The following is a 17,442-nucleotide window of genomic DNA, read 5'->3' as shown; positions in this document are numbered from 1 at the left end:
CGGATGGCACTGTGATAAACTGCATCCAGTTTGCTGAGTATAGTATTGGAAGCTATTTTGTAGATGACATCGCCGAAGTCGAGGATCGGTAGGACAGTCAGTTTTACTAGGGTAAGTTTGGCGGCGTGAGTGAAGGAGGCTTTGTTGCGGAATAGAAAGCTGACTCTAGATTTGATTTTAGATTGGAGATGTTTGATACGAGTCTGGAAGGAGAGTTTACAGTCTAGCTAGACACCTAGGTACTTATAGATGTCCACATATTCTAGGTCGGAACCGTCCAGGGTGGTGATGCTAGTCGGGCGTGCGGGTGCAGGCAGCGAACGGTTGAAAAGCATGCATTTGGTTTTACTAGCGTTTAAGAGCAGTTGGAGGCCAGGGAAGGAGATTTGTATGGCATTAAAGCTCGTTTGGAGGTTAGATAGCACAGTGTCCAAGGAAGGGCCAGAAGTATACAGAATGGTGTCGTCTGCGTAGAGGTGGATCAGGGAATCACCCGCAGCAAGAGCAACATCATTGATATATACAGAGAAAAGAGTCTGCCCGAGAATTGAACCCTGTGGCACCCCCATAGAGACTGCCAGAGGTCCGGACAACATGCCCTCCGATTTGACACACTGAACTCTGTCTGCAAAGTAGTTGGTGAACCAGGCAAGGAAGTCATTAGAAAAACCGAGGCTACTGAGTCTGCCGATAAGAATATGGTGATTGACAGAGTCGAAAGCCTTGGCCAGGTCGATGAAGACGGCTGCACAGTACTGTCTTTTATCGATGGCGGTTATGATATCGTTTAGTACCTTGAGCGTGGCTGAGGTGCACCCATGACCGGCTCGGAAACCAGATTGCACAGCGGAGAAGGTACGGTGGGATTCGAGATGGTCAGTGATCTGTTTGTTGACTAGGCTTTCGAAGACCTTAGATAGGCTGGGCAGGATGGATATTGGTCTGTAGCAGTTTGGGTCCAGGGTGTCTCCCCCTTTGAAGAGGGGGATGACTGCGGAAGCTTTCCAATCCTTGGGGATCTCAGACGATATGAAAGAGAGGTTGAACAGGCTGGTAATAGGAGTTGCGACAATAGCGGCGGATAGTTTCAGAAATAGAGGGTCCAGATTGTCAAGACCAGCTGATTTATACGGGTCCAGGTTTTGCAGCTCTTTCAGAACATCTGCTATCTGGATTTGGGTAGAGGAGAAGCTGGGGAGGCTTGGGCGAGTAGCTGCGGGGGGGGCGGAGCTGTTGGCCGAGGTTGGAGTAGCCAGGAGGAAGGCATGACCAGCCGTTGAGAAATGCTTGTTGAAGTTTCGATTATCACAGATTTATCGGTGGTGACCGTGTTACCTAGCCTCAGTGCAGTGGGCAGCTGGGAGGAGGTGATCGTCCTCCATGGACTTTACAGCGTCCCAGAACTTTTTGGAGTTGGAGCTACAGCATGCAAATTTCTGCTTGAAAAAGCTGGCTGCGTGTATTGGTTCCTGACTTCCCTGAACAGTTGCATATCGCGGGGACTATTCAATGCTATTGCAGTCTGCCACAGGATGTTTTTGTGCTGGTCGAGGGCAGTCAGGTCTGGAGTGAACCAAGGGCTATATCTGTTCTTAGTTCTGCATTTTTTGAACGGAGCATGCTTATCTAAGATGGTGAGGAAGTTACTTTTAAAGAATGACCAGGCATCCTCAACTGACGGGATGAGGTCAATATCCTTCCAGGATACCCGGGCCAGGTCGATTAGAAAGGCCTGCTCGCAGAAGTGTTTTAGGGAGCGTTTGACAGTGATGAGGGGTGGTCGTTTGACTGTGGACCCGTAGCGGATACAGGCAATGTTTACAGATTTAGGGTTGTACCTGGTGGGTTCCTTGATGATTTGTGTGAGATTGAGGGCATCTAGCTTAGATTGTAGGACTGCCGGGGTGTTAAGCATATCCTAGTTTAGGTCACCTAACAGAACAAACTCTGAAGCTAGATGGGGGGGCAATCAATTCACAAATGGTGTCCAGGGCACAGCTGGGAGCTGAGGGGGGTCGGTAGCAGGCGGCAACAGTGAGAGACTTATTTCTGGAGAGAGTAATTTTTTTAATTAGTAGTTCGAACTGTTTGGGTATGGACCTGGAAAGTATGATATTAGTTTGCAGGCTCTCTCTGCAGTAGACTGCAACTTCGTCCCCTTTGGCAGTTCTATCTTGACGGAAAATATTATAGTTGGGTATGGAAATCTCAAAATTTTTGGTGGTCTTCCTAAGCCAGGATTCAGACACGGCAAGGACATCAGGGTTGGCAGAGTGTGCTAAAGCAGTGAGTAAAACAAACTTAGGGAGGAGGCTTCTGATGTTGACATGCATGAAACCAAGGCTTTTTCAATCACAGAAGTCAACAAATGAGGGTGTCTGGGGACATGCAGGGCCTGGGTTTACCTCCACATCACCCGCGGAACAAAGGAGGAGTAGTATGAGGGTGCGGCTAAAGGCTATCAAAACTGGTCGCCTAGAGCGTTGGGGACAAAAAATAAAAGGAGCAGATTTATGGGCATGGTAGAATATATTTAGGGCATAATGCGCAGACAGGGGTATGGTGGGGTGCAGGTACAGCGGAGGTAAGCCCAGGCACTGGGTGATGATAAGAGAGGTTGTATCTCTGGACATGCTGGTTGTAATGGGTGAGGTCACCGCATGTGTGGGAGGTGGGACAAAGGAAGAGTGGAACTAGGGGGTCCATTGCAAACTAAAACAATGATAACTAACCTGAACAACAGTATACAAGGCATATTGACATTTGAGGGAGACATACAGCGAGGCATAAAGTAATCGCAGGTGTTAATTGGGAGAGCTAGCTAAAACAACAGGTGAGACAACAACAGCTAATCAGCTAATATACATAAGTATTGTGGATATAAGCAACTGATTTATTATTAACACCACTCACAGTCCTCTTCCTCCTCCGTCTCCTCCTCTTCAGGATTAAAGGATAAACTGGCATCCTTTCTCTTCTTCTCCAGCTTCCTGGTGGTAGACAGGAGAGCAGAGACGAGATACTGACAACAGCTTTCGACAGAAGACTTCGTACATAATCATGAGTCACTGAGAGATCATAACAGACAAAAAAAAAATGAAAGTTGTTCTCTTTCATGCTTTTAAAAAAAATCAGCTGCATGGCTCTTCCAGCCTCGCTTTCTGCATCTTTGCACTAAGCCATATCTTTGAATCAGAAAAAAAATGTGCTAAATGCCACAGACAAATTGTCTTTACAACATTCAAACACCGTTTTATAAGGTCCCACAGCAAAATGCAATTGTAGATGCCGAGATATCCCCACATCATAACGCCACCAAGAGCTGTCTCGACGAAGTGCATTCTGGGTAGTGTGTGATCCTGTAAAAATAATAAAAACACTTCCGACGGGGTTTCAAAATAAAAGTACAGCAGCAGGTAATTGCGTCTTACTTGTGATGGGCATTCGGACTCTTTTTAGTGAGCCGGCTCAATCGGCTCCGTTCACGTAAAAGAGCCGGCTCGTTTGTCTCCCAAACGGATCAGATTGACGCCCTCTCCCCACTATTTATTGTTTCTGCAGTGAGGATTCATCCTATTTTGGATCATTGTTTTTTATTATGTACAGAAAAACGTTTGATTTGAGCTCAAAAAGCAGTAGTAGCAGTATGCAAATCAGGGAACCAAATGAACGGCTCTTTCACCGATGCGGTTCGGTTCCCAATTTCACCAAAGAGATCCGTTCAACAACAAAAAAAAAGAGTCGTTTGTTCGCGAACGACTCATCACTAGCATCTACTGCGCTGACTCTGCTGATGGTGACAACAAAGCTGTTTTGACATGATGCTCACTGTACCCGGCGCCGGAATTATCATATTATTTGCTTGGCTCTCTCCAAGTTACGCTCTCTATTTTCACATTGGGGAGACGGAGAAAAAATGCTTTATAGAGGAAATTCCAGATGAAACTATGGTTATTGGTAAGTTAGCTAGCTATGGTTTTAGCGTTAGCGAGCTAGCTGCTTCTGGCTCATAGGCTATTTTTATTCAGTCAGTTAGTGCATATGCATGTCTTTCATTTCCGGATGGAGGAAAAATATCTATCACATGGGTATTAATAAATAAAGAGTTTTCGAGCTAGCTACAAAATATGAGAAGATGTAATATGTGGTGAGCCAGTGCAGTGTATTGTTATTTGAGATGGAGTAGGCCATCTATTGAGGATATGAGGAATAGCTTTCATAAAATGATTTTATTTGTCAAATGTCGTCTCTCTATTATTAGGGAAATACAGGACCCAGCTGTGGGACAAGCAGACCGGATCGTTCCTCCCAGCCACACCTGGCCTTGGAATGCATGTGGAGATCAAGGATCCAGATACTAAGGTCAGTTGTTCATCATTGAGAAAAGACATTAGACGTAATGTAATCTCAGGTTAACCCAGAACAACAATTTTGCGTAATTTGCGTTGTCAGTTCATGAGAGATTAGAAATAAAGTTACCACACTCTGAAATGTGTACAGTCACTACAGTTTGTATATTCAGAGAACTTGAATGACCTCAATGAGGCAATTCATTTTGCATCACACAATACATATACACAAGACAAATATCTAAATATTACATCATGAACACAATGCCTCCACGTACATTTCATCAGCATGTCTATATTTCTCTCCAAACCCTTCTTATTCTAGATCATCCTGTCTCGTCAGTATGGGTCAGATGGACGGTTCACCTTCACATCCCATACCCCGGGCGAGCATCAAATCTGCCTGCACTCCAACTCCACCAAGATGGCCCTGTTTGCTGGTGGCAAACTGGTATGAGTGGGATGTGTTGCTCATACAGAATGGGTTGTTCAGAAAAATGTTCTGCTCACAACAAAATAACCTTCCATAAAGCAGTAAATACACTGCGTATACAAAACATTAAGAATACCAGCCTCAATTCGTTGGGGGGCATGGACTCTACAAGGTGTTGAAAGTGCTCCACAGGGATGCTGGCCCACGTTGACTCCAATGCTTCCCATAGTTGTGTCAAGTTGGCAGGATGTCGTTTAGGTGGTGGACCATTCTTGATACACACAAGGAAACTGTTGAGCGTGAAAAACCCAGCAGCGTTGCCGTTCTTGACACGCTCAAACCGTTGCGCCTGATTCCGACTACCACACCCTGTTTCGAAGGCACTTACACCTTTTTTTTCTTGCCCATTCACCCTCTGAACGACACACATACACAAGTCTGTCATTATAACCTTGTGCTCTATCTTACAGAGAGTCCACCTGGATATTCAGGTTGGTGAGCATACCAACAACTACCCTGAAATCGCAGCAAAAGACAAGCTCACAGAGCTGCAATTGAGAGCTCGACAATTACTGGACCAAGTAGAACAAATCCAGAAAGAGCAAAACTATCAGCGGGTGAGTTGAAAGATTAAGTTATTCAACTCAAAAATGTAGACTAAGCTACAACATATGTGATAATAAAATCTTGAAAATGTATTTAAACATGCCATACAAATCCATGTTGTGGAATGTCTGTGTCTCTTCACAGTATCGTGAGGACTTCCCCTTGTCTTTCAATGTTCTCGTTACTGTCTGTGTATCTCTTTTAACAGTATCGTGAGGAGCGGTTCCGCATGACAAGTGAGAGCACCAACCAGCGTGTGCTTTGGTGGTCGATAGCTCAGACGCTTATTCTCATCGTCACTGGCATCTGGCAGATGAAGCACCTCAAGAGCTTCTTTGAGGCCAAGAAGTTGGTGTAATGCTCTCAGGCCATCACTGATTGAGTTTAAGACCGGCATCACACCCATACAGAGCTGACTGGCAGAGAGACAGGTGTTGATGTGATTTAGTAGATGCTTAAAAAGGGCAATTCCGCCACTTTCAACCTCAAGTGTACATATGTGAAACCAGCTCATTTGTGGTTAAATTGATAAGGTCCTAAAAAAAAAAAAATGCTTCTCTGTGGGTTAAAAATAAGTGATTTTCCAAACCTGCAATTCTTTTCTTGCTCCCCATGTCACCACAAATGTTTGAAAATCAGTTTTTAAAATGTTAACTTTTGATGTCATCAGGTAGAACTTCACTTAATTGTTTTAAAATTAACAAATGTGCCATTTCACATATGTCAACAATGGTATTATGCTGGAGATAAATGAGGTTGAGAAGTGGTCGAGTTGCCCTTTAAATGGGCAATCTGCAGCTGAAGGATAGGGTTGGAGAAATTTAACCACACTCAAATTTTTAGTCAAAGCTATAAATTCAAGGACTTGACCAACTTTGAGATCAAAATTGTTTACATTTACTTTGTTTATAAACAATGAAGTAAAACAAGCTTTTATTTTAGGTTCTGATGAGGTACAACAGTTGAACTAAGCTCATGAGGCATTTGTAAGTTATTCAAGAATCAAATGGGTACATATTAATTTGTCTAAAAGTCTAAAAAATGTAACAACTGCAGATTGCCCCTTTTTAAACCTGGGAAGCAAATGAATTGATGCCATCCAGTGCGTTTTGTATTGTCCATTATTATTCCGTGATTTTAATTATTGTGTTAAGGAGTAAGCAGCACCTGTGTCCATGTTGTTGTATCAGGTCTACTGCTGTGTAGTTGTTGTATAAAACTTTGTTGGACTGTACATATAAGCAGTGGCAAAAGTAAACATTTCCTTTTTTGTGTCACTTTGAACTAAGCAGTCAGATCCACATTACAAGTATTTTGTAGATCTTGGTCTTTCTGAAAACTGTATACTTTTGGTTTAAAACTCTTGTATTTATTTGGATTGTAACATAGCTAATAATAGGGATATCTTAATGACTAACCTGTTCACGCCCAAACACCAGTTCACAAGTAGAATGGCATCCACAACCTTACCTTCTGTTGAAGAGCAGTATCATTCCAGAAAAAATGACATGATTTATATTTCCAGAGGTCCAAACAGCCCCGTTTTAAAAAAAAAAAAGAAAAAAAAGACCCAACTAATTAAATTAGGTGCAGATTCAATTTGAATGTTGTGAAATGAATGCCCATGATAAAATACCCCTTGAGTTATTCAAAACTGAACAAGGGTTTAGGTTACAAGCTAGATATCAGTAAGATGTCAATACAAATACTGTAGTGTTATGACAAGGAATAAAGTCACAAGGTTTTAATTTGTCATTATTAAGGTTTTTTACTTTTGGTTGGCTGTCATTTCAATGTACTCAATAAAAATGGAAAAAGTGTTTGATTCCCATCTGTGGTCTGTTTATGTAGCATTCCCTGAACAGGATTTTTTTCTAACAACAGTTATTTTCAATAAATATTGTATTGCTTGTCACCTTCCTCAGTATCAATTTAACCCTGTATCTTGTTTAAGTTAATGTTTTTGCAATACAATTCACTGAATGTGTTCATTATCACCCTTGGTTATGGATTTAGTTTTACATTGATGGTAACTACATCATTATTGTTCCATAATAACTATAGGATAGAAAATCTCATAACAGAACAAACTAAACTATTTCCTCTTTGCATAGGTTCATTCTTAAATCTTTTACTGCACCAACAAATAATTCAGACCAGAAGAATCACTGACATCACACAAAATGAAATAACGTGGCAATGTAAACATATGGTATGAATCATTTTTTACCTGCCGTTTTCTAATTTGGTTTATCAATTATAAAAAAACGTCAAATATCTGACACCATACAAAACAATTTAATTGACTCATACCATACGTCATGATAAGGGGGAGTCGAGAGAGTCGACCTCTGCTTGACTCTCCAAATTATCTTGATTTCCGTTACTGTGTAAAACGGTATCTATTGAATCTAGGGGTTGGCACAAGATCAAGATGTGAGGTAGGGAACTTCTTATATCCTATACCATCAATTGATTAATGAGAATCTATGTCTAATGTCAACTTAAAAGATCGAACGTCATCCCAAAATGCTCAAATAAATGAATGGGCTCTGTAGAAAACTACTACATCAACCAAAGACATCATAAAGACATACTGTGGAAACCTGCTGTTGTTTTTTCCCCCCAGAAAATCTCATTCAAATACTAAATCCTTTTCAGCCTGTTGTGAGTGTAGGAAGGAGAAACATCACTGTTCTGTCACAGTGAGACGCTCCATCTTCTTAGCTGCCTCTTCTGTAGGAACCTTTGACTTTCTCTCTGGACTGGGAGTGGGAGTGTTGGGATAATCCCTATTACCAAAAATAGTACTACCCACTCGCACGTTGGTTGAACCCACCTCAATCTAAAAGGAGGAAATGGAAGAGGAGATATACCTCAGAAGGTTATAACTTATACAAACAGCATGAGCAATCGAGTTGCAAATGGGTAGCCTAATCAATATTTGATCATTCAGTATGTTAAGAACATATTGTATTAGCCATTAAGAAGGCTGGAACAGTGGAACTTACCGCGTGTTCGAAGTCAGTGGACATGCCCATACTAAGCTCCACATCTTCAAGCGGCAGCTGTAGACTGGCACACACTTCCTGTCGCCGACTCAGCAAAGCCTGGTTGGTGATGCGCAGCAGACTTACACACACACACACACCTATAGATGTTTACCAAAAGCCTTAACATAAAACATTAGGGTAATCATAACAGTCAAATACCTGAAAATCCGGGTTAGGGCCATCAGCTAGGTCGTAACCATAGCGACCAATGGTCATGAGTCCGGAGAAGTGTAGGGCAGAGCATTTGGATAAAATGTGTTTCACTGTGGTCACGGTCTCACCAGGAGGCAGTCCATGTTTACCTAGAGGTAATGTACAGTGTACAAAACATTAAGAACACCTGCTATTTCCATGACTTTGACTGACCAAGGCCAATCCAGGTGAAAGCTATGATCCCTTATTGACGTCAATTGTTAAATCCACTTCAAATCAGTTTAGATGAAGGGGAGGAGACGGGTTAAAGAAGGATTTATAAGCCTTGAGACATGGATTGTGTCTGTGTTCCATTCAGAGGGTGAATGGGCAAGAATAAAAGTGTAACTGCCTTTGGTTATGGTAGTAGGTACAAGACGCACCAGTTTGTGTCAAGAACTGCAACGCTGCTGGGTTTTTCACACTCAACAATTTCCCGTGTGTATCAAGAATGGTCCACCACCCAAAGGACATCCAGCCAACTTAACAACTGTGGAAAGCATTGGAGTCAACATGGGCCAGCATCCCTGTGGAACGCGTTCGACACCTTGTAGAGTCCCTGCCCCGACGGATTGAGGCTCTTCTGAGGGCATAATGGGGGCGGGGGACTCAATATTCGGATGGTGTTCTTAATGTTTTGTACACCGTGTGGAACAGCAGTTTGTGTATCTGTCTGTGAAGCAGGTTGACTTCATGATTGTTGCCCTTGAGACAGAACTGAGTGAATTCTACTAGATGGGCCAGCTGCAAAGTCAAAATTGTCTAGATATATATGTTGGATAAAATATTAAAAACAAAAATTAGCCTTTTGGTCTTATTTTATTAAAGGTCAGGGTTAGGATTCAATTTAAAAAGCAGATTTTATGACATTGCGGATGTGCCAGCTAGTGACCTCTGCAGTGCTTCCTCCAGTACATGAGTCACCTCAATAAATGCCAACCTGCGTGTGTGTGAACCAAGGGTTGAAACAGGTTCATGAAACAGAACCAAAAAAACAGAAAACAACAAAATGATTTGAGGAACAGAACCCGAACCGAAAACGAGAGTGATCTATGCTGTTCCGGAACAGAACCGTAATTTTAAAAGCATGGGAACCGGTTAGTAACGTTATTTCACGTTCCGAGCATTTTATTCCAGTCCCACAAAAAAAAACGCAACAAAGCGCCTATGCAAAGCCCTTACTCTGTCACGCAGAGACTTATTCCAGCATCTGCCTGCCAGTTGGATATCTTTGCCAGCCGGTCGGTGTATATGCTACCTGCCCCTCCCCATGTAAGCATAGGTTACTGTAGCCTACTGACAAAGTGTAATTCAGAAATTAGGGAGAGATGTTTAATTAGAGAAGAATGAATGGACTTTTTCAATGCTATTTGATACTATAGTTACCATGTTTCACATTGGATTTATTAACTACAAAAAAGGTAAATGTTTTATTTTAAATTCTGGTGCCGCTCTGCACACACAAGCTTGATAGCTAGCTAGCTCTGGTCCAACGTTAAATCAACTCAGCAGATCAAAGTCATTCAAAGTTCCGTCATAGTAGTCGCTGCTCCGTAGCTATAATTCTGCGTGCCTAATTCCAATAATGCATGTCATAACAAGATGCCCAGCACTACTAGCTTCCTCCATCCTCAAAATTCCTGATGCAAAATTCCTGATGCATCTCGTGCCCTACACTGTGACTGGCAGCACAGTGTGTTTGTCTTTCAATAGGATTAAACCATGATTTCACTGCAAAATTTGTTCATAACGGATTTCCTATACAGATTAAATCGCTTATCCACTCCACAGAAAGCTGCTCTACCCGCACTGATTGGTAATTTAATAACGAGCTTAATATAAAAATAAATGTATATTTCAGAGGTTTAAAAAATAACAGAAAGGAAAGATATAAAGTGGTACTTTTTTGGCGGTTCGAACCAGGTTCAGAACTTTATTTTTCTGGTCGGAACAGTGTAACGTAACAACAACAACAAAAATGATGGTTCTGTTCAGAACAAAACGATTGGGGGAAAAAATATTGGGGTTCCAACCCCTGGTGTGAACACTTACTTTCCTCCCCACTGGTGTTGATCTGAACCATGATCTTTAACGTCTGCGTACTAGCTGTTCTCAACCGCAGCCAGGAGCTGTTTACCTTGTCGGCCAACTTGACAGAGTCCACTGTCTCCACCATGAACAGGTTTGGTACACCTGTGGGAAGTGTGTGGGCAGAGTGAAGATATGCCAGTGTTACTAAAGGCTTCTACAGAATGGTGTTAAAAAAAAAGCGTTATTTTTGACAAGGACCGCTGGGTATAGGAAGACATGCAAGTTGATGTTAAAAGCTTTAGAGATATGGAGGCATAGGATGTTGCACAAGATGTGACATATTACTTACCCAAAAGTTTGTTGACATTATTCTTCTGTAAATGGCCAATAAAATGCCACTCGATATCTGGGCATGATTCTAAAATCTAGGTTAGGACAGAAATATATATTTTTTTAATCGGTTGCTGGATAGACATATTACATATGGTAAAGAATAATGTGACTTAAACCTTTCAACACACCTGAGGATTTGAAGCTTTATCCACAAGTTCATTCACCTAAGAGTGAGAGGTAAAAGGAACAAAAAATAAAAAGTCAAGCCACAAATGTCTTCACACTACTAATAAAGGTTTTATGTGGAACTGTACAACATGTTCCCATCATATACAATGGGGAGAACAAGTATTTGATACACTGCCCGATTTTGCAGGTTTTCCTACTTACAAAGCATGTAGAGGTCTGTAATTTTTTTTATCATAGGCAAGCTATATTTATCACTTCAACTGTGAGAGACAGAATCTAGATTCCGTCTCTCACAGTTGAAGTGTACCTACGATAAAAAAATTACAGACCTCTACATGTTTTGTAAGTAGGAAAACCTGCAAAATCGGCAGTGTATCAAATACTTGTTCTCCCCACTGTATATAACGAATGCCATTTATCAGATTTTTATCATCCAAAGCGATTCACAATCATGCATGCATTGATTATACGTACGGGTGGTCCCGGGAATCAAAACCACCATCCTGGCATTACAAAGCGACATTCTCAACCGACTGAGCTACAGAGGACTTTGATCCCAACTCTCAGTTCCATTACATTACACAACTCTCATTGGACAAAGAAGTCTTCTGTACGGGGGATTTTAGTTTCGGAGCCCCGACACTCAATCTGAGAATGAACACTGGTCGCTTGCGGTACGGTTTTGGAAACATAAGGATTTTATCTTACATTGATTACATGTGACAGTGTTTGTTTATGGAAAAAGGGCGAAGACAATTTTCTACTAACTGAGCTAGAGAGGACCATGTTCTACTAACTGAGCTACATAGGACCATGTTCTACTAACTGAGCTACAGAGGACCGTGTTCTACTAACTGAACTACAGAGGACCATGCTATACTAACTGAACTACAGAGGACCATGCTCAATTAACTGAGCTAGAGAGGACCATGTTCTACTAACTGAGCTACAGAGGACCATGTTCTACAAACTGAGCTACAGAGGACCGTGTTCTACTAACTGAGCTACAGAGGACCATGTTCTACTAACTGAGCTATAGAGGACAGTGTTCTACTAACTGAGCTAGAGAGGACCATGTTCTACTAACTGAGCTACAGAGGACCATGTTCTACTAACAGAACTACAGAGGACCATGTTCTACAAACTGAACTACAGAGGACCATGTTCTACAAACTGAACTACAGAGGACCATGTTCTACTAACTGAGCTAGAGGACCAGTGTACAATACTCAGTATAACACTCACATAGTTTTCACCAAAGTTGCGATGTCCTTTTCGGTACGCCTCGATCACCATGTCAGGTGGTTTCGTCTTACTTACAGCTACCAGGCGGGGCGGCACCGCGGGTAACGTCTTGGGTGGGAGAGCAGAGGAAAAAGAAAAGCAAAAAAATATATTGTAAATAAATTATGTGTTATATGAACCCAGCCGACATCTGAGGCTCATTCAGGAAGACAATACAGAACAGGAATGCCTCTGTCATGTAGAAAACTATATTGTGTTAGCTGTACTGGTAACGCGTAAAACATTGTGCCTTCCTAAACACAACCAAGCTATGCTGTCCAAATGCACTTATTTTAGCATGCTGGCATTTCCTTACAATCAAGATGACAGGAATCTGAAAGGGTCGTCTTTGTCTGTCTACTCTGTATTATGTTTCATTGTTTGTCCAAGATGGCGTAGCAGTCAGACGTCTTTTTGTCCTCGTCGTGTCCCAGGTATATATATTTTTATAAACACTTCAGCGAGCAGGCCTTTCTAATCGACCTGGCCCGCGTATCCTGGAAGGACATTGACCTCATTCCGTCAGTAGAGGATGCCTGGTTATTCTTTAAAAGTGCTTTCCTCACCATCTTAAATAAGCATGCCCCATTCAAAGAATGGGTTCACTCCAGACCTGAATGCCCTTGACCAGCACAAAAACATCCTGTGGCGTACTGCAATAGCTTCGAATAGCCCCCGCGATACACAACTTTTCAGGGAAGTTAGGAACCAATATACACAGGCAGTTAGCCTTTGCTTTCCTATCTTTTTCAAACAGAAATTTGCATCTTATAGCACAAACTCAAAAAAGTTCTGGGACACTGTAAAGTCCTTGGAGAATAAGAGCACCTCCTCCCAGCTGCCCATTGCACTGAGGCTAGGAAACACTGTCACCGATAAATCTGCGACAATTGAGAATTTCAAAATCATTTTTCTACGGCTGGCCATGCTTTCCACCTGGCTACCCCTACCCCGGTCAACAGCTCTACACCCCCCATAGCAACTCACCCAAGCCTCCCCCATTTCTCCTTCACCCAAATCCAGATAGCTGATGTTCTGAAAGAGCTGCAAAATCTGGACCCCTACAAATCAGCCGGGCTAGACAATCTGGACCCTCTCTTTCCAAAATTATCTGCCAAAATTGTTGCAACCCCTGTTACTAGCCTGTTCAACCTCTCTTTCGTATCATCTGAGATCCCCAAACATTGGAAAGCTGCCACAGTCATCCCCCTCTTCAAAAGGAGGAGATACTCTAGACCCAAACTGCTACAGTCCTATATCTATCCTACCCTGCCTTTCTAAGGTCTTCGAAAGCCAAGTTAACAAACAGATCACCGACCATTTCGAATCCCACCGTACCTTCTCCGCTATGAAATCTGGTTTCTGAGCAGGTCATGGGTGCACCTCAGCCACGCTCAAGGTCCTAAACAATATCATAACCGCCATCGATAAGAGACAATACTGTGCAGCTGTAGTCATCGACCTGGCCAAGGCTTTCGACTCTGAGAATGCGGTGATTGACATCGGCAGACTCAACAGCCTTGGTTTCTCAAATGACTGCCTCACCTGGTTCACCAACTACTTCTCAGACAGAGTTCAGTGAATCGGAGGGCCTGTTGTCCAGACCTCTGGCAGTCTCTATGGGGGTGCTACAGGGTTCAAATCCTCGGGCTGACTCTTTTCTCTGTATACATTAATGATGTCGCTCTTGCTGCTGGTGATTCTCTGATCCACCTCTACGCAGATGACACCATCCTGTATACTTCTGGCCTTTCTTTGGACACTGTGTTAACTAACCTCCAGACGAGCTTCAATGCCATACAACTCTCCTTCTGTGGCCTCCAACTGCTCTTAAACACAAGTAAAACTAAATGCATGCTCTTCAACCAATCACTGCCCACACCTGCCCGCCCCGACCAGCATCATTTCAACAAATCTAAGGAGATGATCGTGGTCTTCAGGAAACAGCAGAGGGAACACCCCCCTATCCACATCGACGGGACAGTAGTGGAGAGGGTAGCAAGTTTTAAGTTCCTCGGCGTACACATCACAGACAAACTGAATTGGTCCACCCACACAGGCAGCGTCGTGAAGAAGGCGCAGCAGCGCCTCTTCAACCTCACCAAAAGCACTCACAAACTTCTACAGATGCACAATCGAGAGCATCCTGCCGGGCTGTATCACCGCCTGGTACGGCAACTGCTCCGCCCACAACCGTAAGGCGCTCCAGAGGGTAGTGAGGTCTGCACAACGCATCACCGGGGGCAAACTACCTGCCCTCCAGGACACCTACACCACCCGATGTCACAGGAAGGCCATAAAGATCATCAAGGACAACAACCACCCGAGCCACTGCCTGTTCACCCCGCTATCATCCAGAAGGCGAGGTCAGTACAGGTGCATCAAAGCTGGGACCGAGAGACTGAAAAACAGCTTATATCTCAAGGCCATCAGACTGTTAAACAGCCACCACTAACATGGCTGGCTGCTGCCAACACACTGACTCAACTCCAGCCACTTTAATAATGGGAATTGATGTAAAATATATCACTAGCCACTTTAAACAATGCTACTTAATATAATGTTTACATACCCAACATTATTCATCTCATATATATATACACTGTACTCTATATCATCTACTGCATCTTTATGTAATACATGTATCACTAGCCACAAACTATGCCACTTTGTTTACATACTCATCTCATACTGTACTCGATACCATCTACTGCATCTTGCCTATGCCGCTCTGTACCATCAATCATTCATATATCTTTATGTACATATTCTTTATCCCTTTACACTTGTGTGTATAAGGTAGTAGTTTTGGAATTGTTAGTTAGATTACTCGTTGGTTATTACTGCATTGTCAGAACTAGAAGCACAAGCATTTCGCTACACTCGCATTAACATCTGCTAACCATGTGTATGTGACAAATAAATTTGATTTGATCACTACTCTGGACGGTTCTGACTTAGAATATGTGGACAACTACAAATACCTAGTTGTCTGGTTAAACTGTAAACTCTCCTCGTAAACTCGCCAAACATACCCTCATAATACTGACTAACCTACCGATCTTTGACTTCGGCGTTGTCATTTACAAAACACCCTACTCAGTAAATTGGATGCAGTCTATCACAGTGCCATCCGTTTTGTCACCAAAGCCCCATATACACTACCCACCACTGCAACCTGTATGCTCTCGTTGGCTGGCTCTCGCTTCATATTCCGTCGCCAAACCCACTGGCGCCAGGTCATCTTTAAGTCTTTGCTAAGTAAAGCCCCGCCTTATCTCAGCTCACTGGTCACCATAGCAGCACGAGCTCCAGCAGGTATATCTCTCTAGTCACCCCCAAAGCCAATTCCTCCTTCGGTCGTCTTTCCTTCCAGTTCTCTGCTGCCAATGACTGGAACGAACTGTAAAAACCACTGAAGCTGGATCTCTCCCTCACTAGCTTTAAGCACCAGCGGTCAGAGCAACTCACAGATCACTGCACCTGTACATAGCCTATCTGTAAACAGCCCATCCAACTACCTCATCCCCATTTATGTATTTATTCTCCTTTGCACCCCCGTATCTATACTTGCACATTCATCTTCTGCACATCTATCACTCCAGTGTTTAATTGCTATTTTATAATTATTTTTGCCACTATGGCCTATTTATTGCCTTACCTCCAGTAATCCTACCTCATTTGCACGCACTGTATATATACTGTATTATTGACTGTATGTATTCCATGTGTAACTCTGTTGTTTGTGCTGCACTGCTTTATCTTGGCCAGGTCACAGTTGTAAATGAGAACTTGTTCTCAACAAAGTCTACCTGGTTAAATAAAAGGTGAAATAAAAAAAAAAATTAAAAAAAATTGTGCAGCAGTGAATTTAATGAACCCTGGCTGGAATTGACAGTTGCTTCACCTAATTTCTGTGTATGTGTGGTCTGAATTTTGGAAGGAGTCTATCAACTTCTAGTATACCTACTGTTTTCGAATGGTGGTGGGATGGTCTCAATTGAACCAATCAAAACGGTCATTCCTTACGCTCAGGAGTGAACGGAAGTTGATGGAAGAAATGTTTTGCAACGTTTACAAAATATTGTTGACGTTTACATCAAAATGATAAAAGCAGCAGATCCTCTAGAACCCTCCACGCGCAAACTGGTTGCAAGCAGCGCGCGCCTTTAAAGAGTTTGCATTAAAATAATCAGCACGTATCAAAACGTAATGTGAATGTTACGGTGTGCTTTCTCAATTCAAAGGTTGGTGTTTTTCCTTGCATAACTGGTCCTCCGACCCTCGACACTTAAATGATAAGACCATTTCTCACGACATGACAATCTAAAGTACATACACCGGTTCTTCCCAAGATAATATTGCACTGGATTTACCTTGAGTCGACGTGCCGCGGCTTGATTTACCCTGTCTACCACCGCTTGTAACGCTTTTCCAACCTCCTCCGACATTCCTACTTTCCACATACCCTCAATCCACCGACCGTGCGTAAGCAACAGCAACGTTATCAACCTGTCAAAATAAAAGTCCTTTCTATATTATAGAACGCTTGTGTGGAGGTGAGTGGGCGACGCCTTGTGTTGACTATTGATAAACCATTCCGCATCAATTCGATCTAGTGCACACTATCTAGCTGGGTGTTTGTTGAACTATGAGACCCGCACGAACCCAGAAATAAATCGACTCCGTTAGTAAATCCATTAGCTGCACTGGTCACTGGCTCCCTGCTCATGGCGGCTGAGTATCCGTATAGCAATGCTGGCTCAGCTCAATGACGAGGCATGAGAGCAGTTAGCTACTTTTCGTCACTAAACTTCGACAAAACGCAAGGAACGTTATTTTCTGTGTAATAATCTCTCGTTTTATATGTGACGAGGTTGAAGCCCTTCTGACACTAATGATCTTAGTCAGATATGACTGTAGAGCAGCGAATGGCTCAGTATCAAAATGTTAGTAATGAATTTAGTGGTAG

At 42.7% G+C, this 17,442-nt stretch overlaps 2 protein-coding genes across 3 annotated transcripts; one reads left to right on the top strand and one right to left on the bottom strand.

Moving 5' to 3' along the window:
• Positions 1-3,747: 3,747 nt before the first annotated feature.
• On the top strand, positions 3,748-7,219 carry LOC139368976 (transmembrane emp24 domain-containing protein 4-like). The gene is made up of 5 exons (XM_071108510.1): positions 3,748-3,957; positions 4,262-4,362; positions 4,675-4,800; positions 5,253-5,399; positions 5,597-7,219. Exons 1-5 carry the CDS (start codon positions 3,819-3,821, stop codon positions 5,744-5,746), a joined length of 663 nt encoding a protein of 220 aa, XP_070964611.1. The 5' UTR covers positions 3,748-3,818; the 3' UTR covers positions 5,747-7,219.
• On the bottom strand, positions 7,137-17,133 carry LOC139368975 (pyridoxal phosphate homeostasis protein-like). 2 transcript variants are annotated; one of them, XM_071108508.1, is made up of 9 exons: positions 16,847-17,045; positions 12,432-12,539; positions 11,186-11,221; positions 11,014-11,089; positions 10,686-10,826; positions 8,601-8,743; positions 8,400-8,498; positions 8,031-8,233; positions 7,456-7,469 (listed from the first exon to the last, which is right to left on the bottom strand). In XM_071108508.1, exons 1-8 carry the CDS (start codon positions 16,934-16,936, stop codon positions 8,078-8,080), a joined length of 849 nt encoding a protein of 282 aa, XP_070964609.1. In that variant the 5' UTR covers positions 16,937-17,045; the 3' UTR covers positions 7,456-7,469; positions 8,031-8,077. The 2 variants fall into 2 exon arrangements, with proteins under 2 accessions (XP_070964610.1, XP_070964609.1); XM_071108509.1 differs by having other exon boundaries at positions 7,137-8,233; positions 16,847-17,133.
• Between the last annotated feature and the right edge of the window lie 309 nt (positions 17,134-17,442).

Source organism: Oncorhynchus clarkii, chromosome 16, assembly GCF_045791955.1.
Source record: "Oncorhynchus clarkii lewisi isolate Uvic-CL-2024 chromosome 16, UVic_Ocla_1.0, whole genome shotgun sequence".
In the NCBI taxonomy this organism is placed as follows: domain Eukaryota; kingdom Metazoa; phylum Chordata; class Actinopteri; order Salmoniformes; family Salmonidae; genus Oncorhynchus; species Oncorhynchus clarkii.
This window is presented reverse-complemented; position numbering and strand designations above follow the sequence as displayed.